Genomic DNA, 18,789 nt, shown 5'->3' with positions numbered 1-18,789 from the left:
ATTACTGACCAAGGTAATACCTAAAAGCACATTTTTGAAAAGGGGATCTACTATTATGTTATTATCTATGCAGACACTTAACGATATCTTAATTTTGGAATTAAGAAATAGCAATATATCCTAAAACTCAAGTAATATATTCTAAAAGCCAGGTGAAAAGATACACAAACAGTCTGAACAGAAGGAAATGAGAATGGAAAGGTTAGAGAAGGAGGAAGAGGAGATGATAGAGTGAGAATGGAACACAGTACTGAGCAATTACCTCCGAAGGGTCATGTTGTGCATTGCTATGTGCCATTTTTCAATGTTTCTTGAGGTCAAAAGACAGGGACACAGGATTTTCTCTTGCCCATCAGTTATTTTATCTGGCAACCTGCCTTAGCAAATGTCCAGTGCTGCTGTATCTAAAAAGGGGCACTCTCCGCTGTGCCAGCATGTAACGCCAGCAGTGAATGGCAAGGGTGAGGAAAGCTCGTGTTGACCTTTCCAGGCCAGCAGCAAAGCACAAACCCAGTAGTCTGTTTAACTGGGTGCTGGCAGAAAGAGCAGCTGCTGATTTCCAGTTTCATCTGAAAAAAACAACCATATGTGTGACACATGAGGGCTGGTAAAACTCTTCTCATCACGCTAAGAAGTCTCATTTATATGTCTTTCTTCTGCGTGCTTCCATGAATATATTCTCACATTTCAGGTAGATTCTCAGCCACACTTCAGGGAAGAGAATTCCTGAATATATATATATATATATTTTTCCACTCCTTTTGTTTTCCTCCAGTTTTCTCTTCTACCACAAAAAAAAGAAAAACCACAAGGTTTCTGACATAAAGGCACAAACTGGCAATCTCAGTGAGGTAGCTTGATTACTATCATTTATGTCTCTTGCTTTTCCGGGGCCCAGGACTTCACCACACTAGGTGCTGTAGAAAACGCAAGCAGAAAGGACAGCCCCTGCTCCAGACCCTGTCAGAGAGACACTAAGGGGTTGTGGGCAGATGGCTGGAGCGTGAATGGAAGCCATGAGACCATGTTGGCCAGTACATCAGTCAGTAAGCAGCCTAAGCGCTGACAGGCTTTTTGCAAACTCAATGGTAAATGAGCTTGCTTGACTCTGGGGTCTCTGGTCAGGCCAATGAATTGCAATAGAGAACTCAGGTCTATTTATTAACCTCAACAGTCCTGCAGAATGTCCTTGCTGACATCGGTCTGCTGAGCTGGAATGCTTTACCTTGAACGTATCATTTCAAGGTAGTCCAAATTATGGAGGGCTTCCTCAGGGACATCCTTGGGAAGCAACAACACAGCATTCACATTAAACCCAGTAAGCCCAGAAACAGCAGCCACTGACTTTGGAAGAACTGTTGATTGTGAGGCACCTCTGAAAACTATGCTTGTCTTAGCAAGTTTTGAGTTAGGCCATCGTGGTTGTCCTTGCTCTGAAAGGATACACAAATTCCAGACTGAAACAAGGTGGTATTTCTCTTTCCTGTTTTTTTTTCTTTTCAAAACTTGTACAGGGGTCCCTGTGCTCTTGAGGACACACAAAAATGACACACAATGCCATGTGGGTTCTTCATATTCTACAGAAAACATTTGTTCAGGCCTCATAGTGGAGGGAGGATGATGGAATGAAAGGAAGTGAAAAAAATCAACTCTCCATTTTATATAACTGCAAATTTTAACCAAATAAATGCATTCTACTTTCAGTACAAGTTTTATCTTAAATGGTGAAATGAAAATGATTCTATCAAATATTTTCTAAAAAGTTATTCAGACTACAAACAAAGAAAATAGAACAGAACTGAAACAAACTAAACTAAATCACCTGCAAAACTTCTCTTTATTTCTATGGGAGGCACAGCAACTGGAATGGGCTTTAAGCATAACAGCTCACACAAAAGGTAGAGTGCTGCTTTGTTAATGGAATTGCACTTCGGATCATGAGCCGAATGGATACAATTTTATGTGAACTGCACACACGAAAAATTCCCTCAATAAACATATGGAACATGAGGCTTCTTTTCTCCTTACTTTAACTAGGCAGCAGGGAAACATTACAACCAAAGAGTAGATATCAGCATTAGAAGACTTATAGGATTGCTTAAATGGGAGTTCAAAATAAAAGAGAAGGCAGACAAAATAATTGAGCAACATAAGCTACTATCATTTTCCTTATAGGTTTTCTCTTCTTTCAGAAAGTACTAACCTAGACACACACACATTTTTGAAATCATATTTTCTGTTCAACTATGGAAGTCTTTTCTGGATGCATTAAAAGAATAATATATCCTTTAGAGTCTACTTCAAGAGCTAGAGGTCTTTGAGGAGGAAAGCATATTTATAACAGAGGAGCATAATACCTGAATAAAGAGACACAAGGCTTAAATAATGCTTTGTGTTTTTCAGTGATTTTTTTCAGATGGAAGATAATTAACTAGAAACCACTGACATTAACAATATTGGACTTGTATTACTTTCCTTGCTTTGGAAGCTGGATTTGACAGCACACTTAAGAGCTTTTCAGAAAGCTCCTGTTGATAAACTATTAGACTTAAATCCACATCCCGTTTTCAGTTAACTATTCTCATCGGATCATCTTTTAAGTAGTCCCAGCTTGCAACCCTGCTGGCAGTGACTATTTGTTTTTAAGAGAGCATCTCTTTTTAAAACTTACCTGGCACTAAGGTGCTCATTATGTTGGAAATCATAGGAAATAAGGACAGCAGTTCTGGACCTAGAAAACACTGGCTGTCATTGCTCTCCTGTTTCCCAGTGCCAGGCCTCTTGGGGATGATTGCAGCATGATCCTTAAACCCATGTCTTTGTCCATCGAACCTTGCAAGGAAGGCTTTCAACATCACCAAAGCTTGCTGAGAGATAATAACTCATTCAAAGACAAAGTGCAGCAGCTTCCAGAGATAGATTTTCTTCACAAAAGTTACACAGATACTCCAAGTGCTTTATCGCTGTTTGGAGGAAGAAAAAAAAAAAAAAAAAAAAAACTGTCAGCTGCTGCAGTTCCAAACCCTCCTTCTAGAATTCCCTGGAGAATTAGTACTTTACTGCAAAGTTAACTTTTTACTGCCCTTCCCTAGCTCCAAGCTGCATTTTCAACTTATCATAAAGGTCTGCCAGGAACGGCTTCTGGTTTGTTCCTTCCACTATGATTGCAAATTTATTAAAACCTCCAAGACTTCCCAGTAGGGAATGTGAAGGGTGGTACAGGTGTGTAAAATGCTAGCATCCACAGCCTGACAACCCAGATGGGTAATTTAATATTACAACCACATGGCTCTCAAGAGTAAATCTTGTATTTCTATAATGAATGTTTTCAAAATCTTTAAATTATGCAAAAAGAAGTCTATTCTGTCTCTCTAAATGCTGAGAACTAGAGCCAAATAATTGGAAGCTACTGATTATTGCTGAATTCTCCACGCTTTCAGCAGCGCTGACATGCATGCACCACGTAACGCAGCCATGAATATCAACAGCCATAGTCTGCCTTGGTTGTTCATAGGGTCTTAATTGCAACAGACCACACGGACCTCACGTACTTAATCATCCCGATAAATTCTTATTGCATGAATCATCTTATGGATTAGCTTTCAGTGCTTGTTCTGATCTTTGATTTCTACAGAAGCACAGCCACACTCTGCCAGTCACTCACCAGCAGATTTCTCATCCCAGTCCCTACCTTTCCTGGGTTCTTGTGGTTTCCAGCAGCATGGGGTTTGCAGAGCAATCAATGGCTGTAATGATGCTGAAATGACTTTATTTACACCTGTCTCACTTTGCCTCTGACACCAAAGACAGTGCCAAACCCTTAGCAAAATGGTACTCTCTAAAAAGACCAGAAATAACAAGGCTATTCCATACTCTGTCCCATACTAGAATTTTGGTTTTTTGTTTTTTTGTATATCCCAGCTTCTAAAAAGTTTCAGAAAAAGTTCATACTACAGTGACCTGCAGCTAGGCAAGTCTGCTAAAATTTTAATCATGGATATCCAGACTGTACACAGTACACTCTGGAAACAATCTGGGAAATCCTAAAACAACCTTTAAATATGAACACCAGGAGAAGCTTACTGGCTACTGTTAAGAAAATCTTGACCTCACTGAAATGGCATTATCTTAGCTGAACAACCATCTCAGAGTCTTTCTTCTTCCCAGAAAGGCTTCTTTTACTTGGTAACATTTTATTTTTTATTTTTACCAGGAAAATGTGAGCACTCCAAAATTCTATATAAGCTTAAAGTACAGTGTGATCTTTGTGTCCAATGGTTGCAAAATAAATCATTTTCTCATCATTTTAATGAGAATTTATTCATATTGAGTAGAGACATTGTACAATAGACATAATGCAAGCATGCACGAGTGATTAGGAATGTTGCCTCATTTCATAAATACATTGTAATTAAACAAATGTCAGCAGTTCAGTCTTGTGCAGAGATGATCTGACAGCCGGTGAGAATCTCAATTGCACAGTTCAAGGTAATTCTGGGATCTTGTTATTGTTTGCAGTATAATTTTTTTCTTTATGCATTTTACTCTAACAACCTCTTAGCAAAATTGTACTCGTCTTCAATAAACATCAGCTCTAATAGGCATGGATGTATCATTATGAAGCCTTGTTCTGCATCACAAGTGAACAAGGTGAGGTAATCTTATTGACCACTTTCCAGACTAGAAACCCAGTTAAAACCCTGATGCTTCTGAAGATATTCAAGTCACAGTCTAAAATATTCACTGTCAACTGGTTCTCAGGGCAGCTCTGTCCCCAGAGGGAGAGCAGTCTTTGCTGACCTGCTTTAAATTCTTCAGCTCGTTGAAGCTGGCAGATCACAGGAACTCTAACAAAAAGCCATATTCCGGCACTATCAGACATCAAGTGAGAAATGACCACAATACCTTTTCACAACGGGATTCTCAATTACACAGGACAGCAAGGCTCTGAATCTCCGCGACTGTTAATGCAAGTATTCACGTAGGCCAACCAGCAGAACAGCAGACCATGGTCAAACTCCATCTGCAGTAATACCCTGTGTTGCACACCAACCAGCAAGATGCACTGTATGCAGCCACCACAAATCCAGACTCCGAAGATACAAGGAAAGACCAAGCAAGGTCCAAAAATCCCTACTCACTTGCTAGCTCTGCAAGAAGGACCTTCTCCTCTTCCTCTTTCATCTTCAGGTTCAGATCCAGAAGTCCCCACTCATAACTGGAGAACATTTCCTTGCCTGACCCTTACCCTGCTATCAGCTCCATTCCCTTGCTCATTGGTTGTTAATCAAAGGGCAACACAAAGGAGATCTAGATATGCCTGACAGAAAAGCCCATGCCCAAATCCCTGCTTCCTTTTATCACAGTAGTTTGAAATTTTTAACAATAGTAAGACATCCAGTAGAGAAAGGACTTGGTATATAACAGCATCTTTTTTTTTTTTTTTTTTAAACCAGGAGCATAAGAGTTAAATCATTCCAGTCAACCAGCATTTTTTTCTGAGCAATGGCTCAATATAACCATTAGAGAGTCTGGATATACAGAAAGCAGTGCAGCTCTGCGCTGCCGTATGGTGCCCATCATATTTGTCTCCTCCTGTGCTCAACTTTCTTGTGCAGATAAAAGAACAGTTAGCAGCTCTTTGTTATATAAATGTCAGCCAAGGCAAACAGAGTGGAAAGTTGGTGGTCAGGTGTAGGTGGTTGAACATTGCTAAAAAAGATTAGGTACCTGATAAAGGAATGGTATTTACCAGCTGCATAAGGTGTTGGGGAGAGGTATTGTTCTCACAAAAATGGCTTGAAATAGGTTCCTTTTGTTTCCCCCAGGCTTTTCAGCTTGGCAGGAAAGGAACCCACTGATCTCCACAAGACAAAGAAGATCCTTGAAATATTTTAAAGCTTGGCTGAACCCTCAGAACCTCTTCCACAGTATTGCTGAGCGATGCTTTTGTGCTGAGACCAAAATTGCAGAAACACAGCTTTCTTACAGGAAGTGAAATTTGTCACGACTGACTCAAGCATCCTACCAAACTCCCCAGTTTCTCTGAAGAAGATTTATCAAGTGTTTGTAATTATAAGTTGCCTGCGCTGCAAATCGCTCCAGAAGACAGTGGAGCTCAAATGCCTGCTCTCAATGTCACAAGTCTCCAATGAATTGCGAGAAACCTCAAGCACCTTCTGTGCAGGCCTTCAGGCAGGATAAATTACAATTGTTCGCTCCAGACAGTGGAGCTATTCTGATTTACATTATAGGAAGATCTGCTGCCTTGCATGCGACAAGTTTAAAGGGAAAAATAGATCGTCTCATATGCCCCTTATCTCTGTCTGAACTCTCCAGTTAAAATACATTCTTTGATTACATCTTAGAGACTGGTTTGAGCTTATTTGTGTTTATTTGGTCTTGCCCTGTCCTCTTATATGGATGTGCAGCAATGGCAGCTGCAGAATCACTGCAGTGGGGAGCAGGTAAGAAGCTGCTGAGTGCTCCTGTGTCCCGTGGTTTTGCTAAGGACCTGTTTTTCTATGTAGCGTGACATACGCTCCCCTGTCTATGGGCTAATGTCCCAGTTCTTTGCAAGTAGTCAAGCAGTGCACATACCCATCCAGGAAAGCTTTGACACTAACTCAAAAACAGGACCAGCGTAAGGACTGCAGCAGTGTGTGTTTGCAGCTCACGTCATGTGTGTGTGTTGTATAACCACTTGGGATTCTGCATATAGATGCTGGAAAACGCAAGCATCAGTTCTTTTTTGAATGGGCCTCTCTGGGGACCAGCCATTTCACAGCCCGGATAGACTGTTCACTGGTGGGCCAGCGCATCTTTGATCAATGGGTCACATTTCTTCTTTACATGTCATTTAATTCCTTACCACGGCTTATGACTGCCCAAAATCCGATATAAAAAGAATGCGTTTGCATAAACATGAACGCTTGAATAAGTACCTCAATAACATCAGGCGTCAACTCCTCACCATGAGGATAGCTGGTAACTAATTAAAAGCTTGAATGAACAGATGAGCCAGAAACCATCCTCACGCTTTGTTGAACAGGCTCAGGCATCAGGCTGTGTAAGAGAAACTTTGATCCCAAGTGCTCCAGTACTAGACAGAGGCAGCTCATCCCTGGAGAAAACAAGAGCACAACACTCAGATCCAGTCCCTTATCGTGCCGACAAGCTCTTGCCTCCTCTGATGATCCTCTGGAGATGTGGAAGGGCCTTTCCCAGCCTGAAAAGGGGCAATCTGGGGCTTGGGTGTTACCAGAGCCAGCATCCTGCTCTGCTGAGCAGGGCTCCAGAGCAGTCCTTCAGGACTACATGGCAGTGGGAGGAAGGCAAAGCATCTCTTTAGTTTTGCAAAGTTCCACTGTGGAGAAACACAAGGTTCCTATTTGGCTGCAGCAACTCTGCACAAGCTGCCACCAACAGAGGTGAAGGTCTGGCCCTACAAGCCCCAATTCCATGGTCATCATATTTTTGCTGCTCTTTGGCGCTGCTTTTAGGTCAGCCCTTCTTAAAGATCATTGAAGCATGACACTTACATTCAAATGACTGGTTTGGCAAGCAGAGGACAGCACAGGTTTTGGTGCGTGCCATACGAGCTTGTGCTTAGATACTGTGTGGCAGAAACTCAACCTGAGGCCGATTCACCTCTTACTCTAATTAGCAATCTGTGGACTGTCTGCACATGCCAAGAATCACACTTCACGTCACAATACAAACCTAACCTAGAGTCTGCACAGGAGGGGTTGAACCAATTTTAATTAAACCAGTCTCCAGAACAACTTGACTACATTTCTTGTGTAGGCATGCCCAAGAAGCAAATGGATTGTAAAATTGCTTGTTCTCATTTATTATCAATTTCACGTCAACAATTGTTCTTAAGCCCTAACTTCAGGAATCATGTTATTGACCAGGAAATTCAACTTTTATATTTGTTGTAATCCTTTGTTTCAAAGAAAGGCCAAAAAAATAAGATATTCTTGAGTCCCGCAACTACTCAAACTTACAAGCAAATTATCCAACATGAATTGCTTATCCTTTTAAGAAGTAATTATTTATATGCCAGTCCCATGACATACAGGAGCTGTGCCCAGTATTGTTGGAACACGTAGGTAAGCAGGATGAAACTAGAATAAAAAGGAAAGAATGCCCCCACACCGGGCATCCCTCACAAGGAGACTGAAATCCCTCCCTACTAAACATGATGACCAAAAACTATCCTGGAAACATCTGTGGTGCAACCACAGCCACAAGTGCAGTGTCTCTATGGCACAGGGACACCGAGGCTGAGCTTGTAAATGGTCTCCTGCCTCCTGGTAGGGCTGCTGCCTGCCCACGTGCTCCTGTAATTCTTCCTCCCTATGAGCTCGCCCTCATACTGAATGGACACTAACCCTGTACTGGACAGAGGGAAGAGCATCGTGCCCGGCAACAATGAAGTATCTGCCATCCCACTCCGAGACTGCTAGCACAGAGTTAACAATATCTGTTTGAGCTGAGAGTGTTTATGCTTCAGCAGTTCCATTAATAGGTATTAAATAACGCTCCTTTAAGCTACAATGCTGCTGCATAGGGTTTCAGCTTCATCTTTATGGATGCCTTGTCATAATTTCTAGAATTATAGAACTTCCTGCCATGCACCTACATATATCTGCAAGGTTACAAAATAGACAAAGATTATTTTTTCTGCCCAGAACTAGCAGAAATGACTTTTCATTAATCAGGATCAGATGAGATGAAATTAAATCAATTCTTCTCCCTAAAGTTTGAGATACGCAAAGAGGGAGAAACCAACTCTTCACAACCCTCAGCTCAGGATCTGTAAAGTGAAAACCCAGCTCTGAGTACATTGCCTCTGGAAGGAATTGCCCCAAGAAGTAGGCCCCAGCTACTTACCGCCTCTTTCTGCCACCTTTACCCCTTTATGCACACACAAACACACACATGCATGCTCTTTTATGCAAACTAAGTCTCCAAAACTTGCCTTGGCTCGACACCTTCCAGCAGGAGAATCAGAATGTCCTTGGCAAATCCAAACCTACAAGATGCTCTATTCAAGGTCCTTTAATCTAGCAATTTGAGAAGTACACAGTCTGCCTCCTCATGCCTTCAACATCAAACTTTTACAATCTTCTGAAAAGTCATTATATTGAACTCATTCTCTTGCTCACATGCTGCAGGGAAGGGGAAGTTGATGCTTCACATTCAGGCTCCTATAGACCTGCAGGTTGCTCTCAAGGCCTCTTCATGTACCTATTATTATTTCATTACTCTTGTACATAAGTGCCTCAGTCTTCAGTGTATCTGTCTTTATCAGGAACTTGTGAAGCCACTATCCCCTTTTTGACATCCAGCTCCCACTGACTTTAAAAGGACTTAAATGCCTAAATACCACTTTGTCCTCAGCCCCCAAATATAAGTGTTGTGTTTCCAGAAGAAATATTTGCACAGAGCAGGGAATACAAATCCCAAACTCAGGACCAACTGTAACATGTTGGAGAACATGGATCTTCTTCCTGCCCAGATGAAAGAAATTCTGTGGCCACAAAGCACTTCAGAGTGCAACAAATGTGCAACAAATAATTCCTGAGACACCTATGATAAACTATACTGCCAGATGATTCTCCCCTCCCCTCTTTATGTCATTCACTTATTCCCAAATACTCAACCACAGTCTAGACGACGTGTTTTTTCCTTCTACCTAGCACATGAGCCAGTCTCATTAAGAATCATGTCTGACAAGACTATCCAGGATATACTGTATCCCACATTCCTTCAGGCAATCCCAAATTTACCCAGAGTAGGTGATGAGGAGGCGTATCTCCCATATGTGGCAAAAAAAATAAAAATAAAATGTTGTGGACTATTGAGAGGTACTAGGTGTAGGAGATGTACTTATGCCTGAGCAGGACAGAAGAAAATAGGCTTCATTGTATTAATGCAAAATTCAGACGGCATACTCAGTTCAGCATTTCCACTGACCCAGAAACTGAGCTTAGATCTCTTAGGCATCACTTCTGGTGTTTGTGTGTGTGAATCATCCAGAGCAGAGCAGGGGGCTAGAGAAAAGCCATGAGTCTGCTGCTGCTCATGCTGAAATCAATGGATGTTTTGGTAAAAATCTCTCTGAGAATCCCTGAGCACAGCGAGATGCTGTTTGCATTCCCAGAGACGGCATGCTCCATGCTCAGCAAGGCTTCCTGAGCACCTGTCCTCACACCCATTTATCTCTAGCTGACATTTGAGGGAGGCTTTTAATGCTGTTAGAGCCTATTCTGCCCAGCCCAGAAGCATCCAGTACAGTTCTCAGAGTCTTCCACATGACAAATGGGAAACTTGAAAAAACATGGGGGAGGCACATCGGAGCCCAATAAAACGAGATGACATCCTCTGCTCTGCAGAGGCCAAGACAGATTTCTGACTGAGCTCAAGCAGCAAACCGGTATGATAAAGGAGCTAAAGCAAGAGGTTATGATATGCTTGAATCACTCCAGAGAAAGCAAGTGCTGTGTGTAACTAGGGAGATAAATAATCAGGCAGACAGAGTAGCACTGCCCCCTCACTCACTTAAATCAAAGCAGCTTCTTTTGCCACCGCTCCTCCCACTTGGAACACGCAGCAGGGAAGTTTAAAAGTTGGCCTTGGCAGGAAAAAAAAAATAGAGAAGTTCAATTCTGGGGCTGGGAGGTAAACTCGCAGGTAAGAGATGCCTCTGCAGTTGTGCTAACAAGGGGTCCTGCAGCCATGCTCCCCTAGACACAGGCGACACAGATGAAGTCAGCAGATATTTGCAGCAGGTTTCTCACAGAGCCACCCAATGCCTGCAAACATTTACTGCCCTCACACAGACCTTGGCTTGGGGGATAAGCAGAGCCAGGCCGCCATCTCCCCAGAGTTTATATGGTCACGACCAGCACACAGGAGCCAAAATACAGCAGCAAGCTCCACACAGGCATGGTTGGTGCAAGCCATTTTTTTGAGATGCCCGTGGCAAGATGTCTGATTCGTTGGCTGTATCTGGCCTTTAACTGACTGAAGCTGCTGTTCAAGCAGCCTGAATCTGACCCTCAGTGGGATTTACATTCTGCCTGAAAAGCTGTGCATTGAAATCAGAGGGCCCTGTGAGTATGTCCAAGGTCAGCTTTCCCTGTAAGTAATACACTGCACCTCAAAAGCAACTGCATGTTGCTGACGATTATTTGAGAAGGTAATTGAACTCAGCTGTTTCAAATGAGATTTCCATACAATGGGCACTGTACTTTGATCCCAAGTTGCATAAAGGAATAAATAATCCTGTTTTAACCTTGACTTGACATGGCACTTGCTATGCAAACATCCTGCCTGCAGATTGCACACTCCAAGGTGGAAAGAATGTGACACTCCAGCACATGGGAAGAGCTGCTAGTTGATATTTCTGCCCTTTAGCTCCCAGCCTCCAAAAGCCATCTAAAAGCTCACAAAGCAGGTAAAAACTTGACAAGAAAAATCTTTGATCTCCCACTGCGTTCATGAGAGGGAAAACGGAAAACTGCACTTCTCACAAGGGGAAGACACCTAATGGTAGAAAGAAGATTTTCAGCTCTTTTGCATTGTCCTGTTGATATTTGAAGCCAGCTCATCTGATGCACCCAAGAATAAGGATTTTTTAAATTATTATTATTAATGTAGGTAAAAAGCAAGTTTAAAAAATGCATCCTCCACATAACATCCTCCGCATGGTTGAGGAGGACAAGCTGTGAGAGAGAAATCATGTTCTTCACATGCTGCAGAAAGATCACAGCAAGAATACCAAGGAATGGGAAAAAACATCCATGCATACAGGACTCCAGTGAGCAACCTACCTGTGGGCCTGTGTCCTCCCACAATTATCACCAACACAGGGTCACAGTGAATTCACTGAATTCAGTCTTCAGTGAATTTATTCCTGCAGCACTCCCGCGAGTTACAGAAGCGATGCTTTTCTCCACGTGGAAGCAAAGGCAGAGAGAGTCCCAAAAGCTTGCAGCAGGTCTGAGAGATGAGCCCAGCTCTAAGCTAACTTAGCTATCCGAGCATCCTAGAGGAAGCAGTCTGGAAACAGGAAAAAGAAAAAGAAATATAACTAAAAGGATGACCAAAAAATCAACATTATAATTCCATAATTCCAAATAATTTCAATAAAATAATTTTACCAGCAAAATAATTCCAAAAATACCAGCAACAAACTGGGGGCACAGCTTCCACAGAAACATCAAGGGAAAACACACATGGCACGATTGCAGAAAAAGAGGTAAGGGACCAGTTAGGCTCAGCAGCACGGAAAGCACTGACACAAGGCACAAAGGCAGTGATGGGACAGAAACTTCAACATTTGCATGAAGTTGTATTTAAACATTCAGCTAGCTTTGATCTGTTACTCTTGCAAAGAAGCCATTCTTAGGAGTTCTTCTGATCTAATCCCTGTAAGCTGCTCTGTTTACCCTGCTACATGCCTACTACCTCACTGTTTCACTGACATCTCTGCAAAAATGCATCAAGCAGTTGCCATACACATTTGGGTGCATGTGTCCACAAGCACACACAGTGTTCATAAAAGACAAATATGTACATGTTTTTCATCTTTGCAACCAGATCATTAATACACAGGACAGAAACCTTATGTCCTTTTCATCTTCCCCTGTGCTTCTGTCTGATTTCAGCAGAACCATTCCAGAATTAAATACTGTTCATTGTAAGGGAGAATGGCAAACGTCAACTCCGAGCGTGCAAATATCCACTCAGAATACACCAAGGGATTCAGCAAGTCTCTACATATGCTTCCTCTCAGCATGCAGGTGTAAGATTTAAAAATCCATATTTTTCTCCAATCAACTTAAAAACAGCTATAATATCGAGTACCAAAAGCACCATCTGTGCTCCACATATAGTGGTGATGGTTTTTTTTGGAGCTGATGCTGTTTCTTGGTATAGCTTGATCCTATTTTGTCAATCGCTTCATGAAAAGTGCAAAGAACCCCTGTTGTTCCAAATGTGTCTGAAACAAGATGCTTTAACAAGTACATACACCAGCTTTTTGCTTCTTTAAGGCATTATAGTGTTGACTCACATACATAGTAGCATTTTAAATTGTAGAAGTGTTAAATCCAGGCACTGAAGTGCTCCACACACGTTGGCACCAATTGACTGGAGATGGTTGTGGCCAGAACAAAGCAAGAATTGCTTGCTGAAGAAGCTGAAAAATGCAAGTGCTTACAAAGCTTTAATTTCTGTGCTGTGCAGGCAGCACCTCCTAGATGGCCATCTCCCCTTTACCGCATCCACCACTGATACCCCTCTCAAGAAAGCCCAGCCCAAGCATTGCTCTCTGATGCTCACTGGTGCCAGAGCTTTTCTGAAGCCCACCACGGACTTTGCTGTTGCCAGTATGTCTTGACTAGCTCTTAGTCAGTGTCCTCAGTGATGGACGTGCACGTTAAATTCAAAGAAGTCTGACAGACCCTTGTCTGGTGTTCCCCTCCCTCGCTTTTCCTCTGCTGTAATACATAACTTAACTCTGGATCTGCTGCGTCTCCTCAGAGCCGCGTTAATGCTATTCCTTTTACCTGCCCTACTTAGGGTAATGTCAGTGCCCACCATCCGTCCTGGAGGTGCTGCAGGTATTTCTCCATGCCAAATGATGGCAGTAAAGGCACGGGTATCAACTTTAGATCCATCATATGGTCAGAAATCCACTCTATACACAGCACCATGCAGACCCTACTCCACTCTGTACCTTGGTATATGGCACCTGCTCCTTTTTCAGTTCCTTCCTTCTCTCTCTTTCTCTATTTCCTTCTTTTGTGCCTCATAATGTCTGTAGGCAGAAACCTTACCAAATGTTTCTTTACAGATGGTTTCCATTTGAAGTCTTCAAGTAGTTATTCTCAGGGAAAACACCAATAAGTAAAAGGAAAAAAATATGAAAGAAAGATATTGTAAGTGAGAATCCAGGTTACAACAGGGCACAGAAACAGTATTTCACCAAAAAGTTCCCCAAAAAATATATTCCCAGAAAGAGAAACTCTAAGCAAGTTCCTTCAGCAATGCAAGCCTGACTTCCCTTGTCATCCTGTGGTTGGCTTCCTTTTGCTTCCTCGCTTTTATCTTTCTAGTGGAGCACAGCTTCATGTCTGCAACTTTATATCTAGCAGAATTGCTGTATCTCAGCAAGACCTGTGTCCTGCTCTGTAGATAATGTCTCTTCCTCCACCACCCATAATATTTTTAACCTGGATGAACCAGATGGCTACCATCACATAACGTATCATCATATCATTGGATAATGTAGCAAGAGACCTCTTTTTAGGAATGCATCCTGACTTGCCTTCTTTAAAGGTGTTTCTCACCATGACTTCCTACTTAAGCCAGCATGTTAAGTGAGCTAAAAGTCACACGGTGCAGCATTTCATGCACCAGCTAATATCACACATGTCCAATGAAATTTCAGATCTATTTCTTTGATCTAAATCCATTTGTACAACTTCCCTCCTGCTGTACTGCTTGAGATGCTCCCGCAGCTTTCTACTCCAGGCAAAAAATGCTGTATGAAACAAGGATGTAACTACAGACATCAAACTACATTCTCTGCTGATATCAATCAGCATAATTCCACCCAAGTCATTATACTTTTGCCAGCTTACACCAACACAAAATATGACCCCGCATTTCTTTGCAGCCTATCGCTAGTTAATCAGTTTGAGTGACCGTCATTCTATTCATATTTGCTAAAGTTCATAGTCACTACTTAGCACCATTGCTTGAATGCTGATTTTTGGGTACCACAGTTAGCAATATATCTATTTCTTTCATTATTCTTTGCAAACATCAAAAAGAGAGAATAGAAATGATTTACTAGTGAAGCATATTAACATTTAAAACCAATGACCAATTAGGGATTTGAAAATGTCTGAATAGACCCACTATTCAAAATGCCATCTGGTCTCCTGATTATTCCTTCCATGTACTTCCTCATGACAACTACACAAAGGAAGATTAGGACAAAAAAATTCTTCAAAAGAAGATCATTTTTACTGTACTTAGCTGCTGTCAGTGTTGGGCAGCGTAAGCAACCAGTTGCCAAACCAAAATGCCTAAAGTAAGGTTACTGAATTAAACTTTTCTTCCTCAGCTTTCTTTTTACGCTCTTTCCAACGAACATCTATTGACTTGCAGTGCAAAGCGGCAAGCGTACACCTAAAGCTGTACTCTAAATTCACCCCTATTATCTTTGTGTTGACACTTCATCCTAGAAGATATATGCTGAGCTCCAGGTAGATCATTTGTAACCCTTATAATGATGATGGCAACAAATACAGCACAGTGCCCTCCAACTGACACCGAATGGATACTCAATGCTTCGCTATTTTGCAATGAATAAATTGGTTGTCGACATATGCATGGTAGCAGTTTTTTCCCCAATTTAATGATCATACAGCCATGGTGTAGCAGATCTCTATGTATTATAATGATCTGGAAAGCTTGATTGAAAGATTTGGAGAATGGATTTCAAGCCAAAGTTGTAGTTGCCCTGGAAAGCAGCAATATGAATTGATTTCTGGGTTGGAGAGATGCTGCACAGCAGTTTTACCTTCCGTAGGGGTGACCTTCATTAAAATGTAGTTACTTTCTCAGAACAATAAAAGCTCTCTCTGATGAAGCGTGTTTTCAAGGATACCCAGATGCAATACCCACACCTGTCCATAAATTGGGCATTTGTCCTGCCAACTGGGTGACTGAACATGCAACTGTTTAGATAGTCAATATATTTCAAGCAAAGGAGACGTGCACTGAGGTACCCAAAAGCCATTCTGCAGCAAATAATTTTATGTAGAGATTATGAGACATTTCCCTTCTTCTATACAAGCCCTACCTAGAAATACAATCTGTATAGCTCTATCTGTAGGCAGATTGCAGATGACTCTCTGGCAATGCCTTCAGTGTTACAAAACTCCTTAATCCCAGTCCTCTGCTAACCAGAATTAGTGGAACAGAGAGGCAAGTAGCCCTTTATTGATGTTAACCATCTTCATTATGAATTTATATTATGACTACTTTACAAATTCACAGAAAGTATTATATTTTGAACACTGAAGACATAAAAATACTATTGGTGGGCTGATAATTATAAATTATGTGTTAAATTTAAGATTAATCCCTGTGCGAAAGGCATGATTGTTTGAATCTGGGATTTGTCCCACAGAGATGTTTGCAAAGAAAAACAGGAATTGAATTACTGTCTCATTCATCTCATCCACTGTTAAGGGGAAGAAAGTGCTTTAACTTCTTTCATTTTGCTGAACTCTGGGCATTTTTAACCCCTTCCTGCACCCCAGCATGTGTTTATACACATGCACACACACACACACACATTTAGCACTGAAAATTAGCACATTCCCTTACTGCTTTGTTTACCTTTTTCTACTTTACTGGAGATAGGCTTATTTAAAGTCTGAATTTCACCTCTAAGGCTCTCACTGCTTTGCTCTTTCTTAATTCTCTCCAGTCAGGAGAAAGTCAAGCAAATGAGTCATTTTCACCTTTCTTTAGTTTTACCAATGGTGGAAGGAAAAAAAAAAAATTAACTGTGGTATCCTGAACTGATGAAAATTTGGTTCAGTACAACAGCAACACCATGCGACATTATTTCACATTCTAAGTACATTTATTTCTTTCCAAATTACACATGTAGGCCTTGAAATGTCTCACTTTTTTTAATTAGTTTCTTATACCAGATGGGATGACATGACTAAGAGCAAGCATTTAAAATTCATGTTCAAAACTTTTCTTCCGTAAAAGCCTATCGTGGTTTCTAATTACATGTCACCCTCTCTGGCCATGGGAAGGGGAACCCTCCCTTTTGGGGAGACAAGCAGTCATAAGAGAGACAATTCACAAGACTTTGAGGAAATACTCAGGACCTTGCAGTGGTGGAGGCTTCACTTGGATTCATTTGTGTTCAGTTACACAATTAGAAGAGAATGACTTCTGGTTTCAGACCAGCTCCTTTGTACGTCCCCACAAACATCACCTCTTCTGGCCCAAGGCGATAGCACTGATAGAGGCAGATGAAGCCAAAGCAAGACAAGCCATTTAGCAAATCTCAGGCCAGAGTCTGAGCTGACAAAAGGAGGCTGCAGTCATCCTCCTCTTCCTCCCTAGCCAACGCATTTCAAGGGGCAGCTCAGCAGCCATTCTGCAATTTTTCTTCTGCCTTAGCTGTGACAGCGAGGTTTTGAAACTGCTTGCAGCTCTTATTATATTTCTGTACTTTTTCAAATTACACACTTCCCTTTGAATACAATATTTGCTTTAAATATTTGGAGAATGCAAATTTCTTTATTTACACATGCCTGAAAAAAACTCTGGCTGTGCTGCGTTCCCTGGGTAATTCAGTAATTCTCGCCAGCCTCCTTTCAGTTAATTACTCTATAAGACTCCATCTAGTGAAAAATGAATTCTGCCCAATTCTTCTCCTGAAAAAAAACATACAGCAAGCAGCAAGTAGGACTAATTCTTGCTGCAACAGAGCAGTGCACGGAACAAACACAGCATGTGAGACAAATCAATACTGTAATCACCAATGCAACCAATCAAATGAAACTCCAGGATCAATCAATACTGTATCTTCCCAGATGACAACTGTGTAACAGAAGCTTTTAATACCTTTCCAAGATAAATCTCTTCCTGCTGAATGTGAGACACAATTTGCCAGTAAGTTCTGTAGCTAGGGCAAGATTTTCCTAGACATTAGAAAGATTGAATATTAAGGCGGCCAAGCATTTCTGCATTTGAAGGGATCTCCCTGACTGCCTGTCCACTCAGAGACTTTATTTTTAACATAAATCCTTCCTTTTCTTGTATTACAAACCAAACAATGCAAGTCCTTCAGTTTTTGCACTTCAGAACAGATCACTTTGTGATTGAATTGTATCTCCCAAATTAAACACTTAATAGACGAAAAGCTCTTCTCTACCACCATGCATCTGTAGTTTCAGGGATGTAGTTTCAGGGATGATGTAAATCACAGTTACCAGGGTGTTAATGTTCACTTTAGAGGATCATGGTGTATGTACTTACTCTGGGAATGAAACCCATCTGTCTCAGCAGTGTGCAATGATTAATAGTTTTTTATCCCATACTGTGTCCATGATGCAGTGAGCTATTAGCCCCCTCTGACAGAACCAAGACAAGGGGAGATTAAGGGTGTGCCTGCACAGAGAGGTGCAGGCAGATGCACACTCCTCTGCCCATACTGGCTGGATGTGGGTCCACGTGGGCCTGGAAGCTGTGAACATGCTGCTGTGCTCAGGCTATGTTCAGCCTCTCCCCAGCACAGCACCATCCTCAGGGCCATTTCCTGCATGGCTTCTTCCAGCAAGTTAGTGGTGGAGAGGGGAAGCAAACCAAAGCCTGAGGAGTCACTTCACTAGATCATCATTCCTCTCCCTCCATCTGATAAGCTACAAATTAAGTCCAGTGACTGCGAGTCAATGCCTTGGGGAAGAGGAGGAAGGGAGAACATCAAAAGGGCACTCTTTCCATCCCAGCACTGGGAATGGGCCACAGGAAATCAAGGGGACCTGTCATGTGAGAACAGCAAATTATAGGTCTGCTTGTAGCAGGGGATCTTCTAGTTCACTGCTTTTTAGTTCAGGGGGGAAAAAAAGGAAAAAAAAGTCCTTCTGGCAGCTCCAACAACATGTCATAGCTGTGAGTGACTGCTATTATCGCCTGCTTTAAAAGCACAGTAAGAGAAAACAACAAAATAGT

The 18,789-nt window shown here is 41.7% G+C and overlaps 1 protein-coding gene across 2 annotated transcripts in view; it reads right to left on the bottom strand.

The window, feature by feature from the left end:
• Positions 1-223: 223 nt before the first annotated feature.
• The window catches only part of LOC310880459 (uncharacterized protein), an 80,670-nt gene continuing 62,104 nt past the window's right edge, over positions 224-18,789 (bottom strand). Inside the window, exons 6-12 of one of the 2 annotated variants that reach the window (XM_083796292.1) lie at positions 13,854-13,903; positions 12,174-12,307; positions 11,844-12,072; positions 6,945-7,123; positions 2,672-2,963; positions 1,226-1,433; positions 224-569 (exon numbers count right to left, since the gene is read on the bottom strand). In XM_083796292.1, coding sequence (XP_083652418.1) covers positions 566-569; positions 1,226-1,433; positions 2,672-2,855 — 396 coding nt within the window. In that variant the 5' untranslated portion in view covers positions 2,856-2,963; positions 6,945-7,123; positions 11,844-12,072; positions 12,174-12,307; positions 13,854-13,903 and the 3' untranslated portion in view covers positions 224-565. Of the gene's footprint in view, positions 570-1,225; positions 1,434-2,671; positions 2,964-4,332; positions 7,124-11,843; positions 12,073-12,173; positions 12,308-13,853; positions 13,904-18,789 lie in introns of those variants that run through there. The other variant, XR_014571694.1, reaches the window with a different exon arrangement.

Source organism: Anser anser, assembly GCF_964211835.1.
Source record: "Anser anser genome assembly, chromosome: 12".
Taxonomy (NCBI): domain Eukaryota; kingdom Metazoa; phylum Chordata; class Aves; order Anseriformes; family Anatidae; genus Anser; species Anser anser.
Note: the sequence above shows the minus strand (reverse complement) of the source record. Positions and strands in the feature narration are given on the sequence as shown.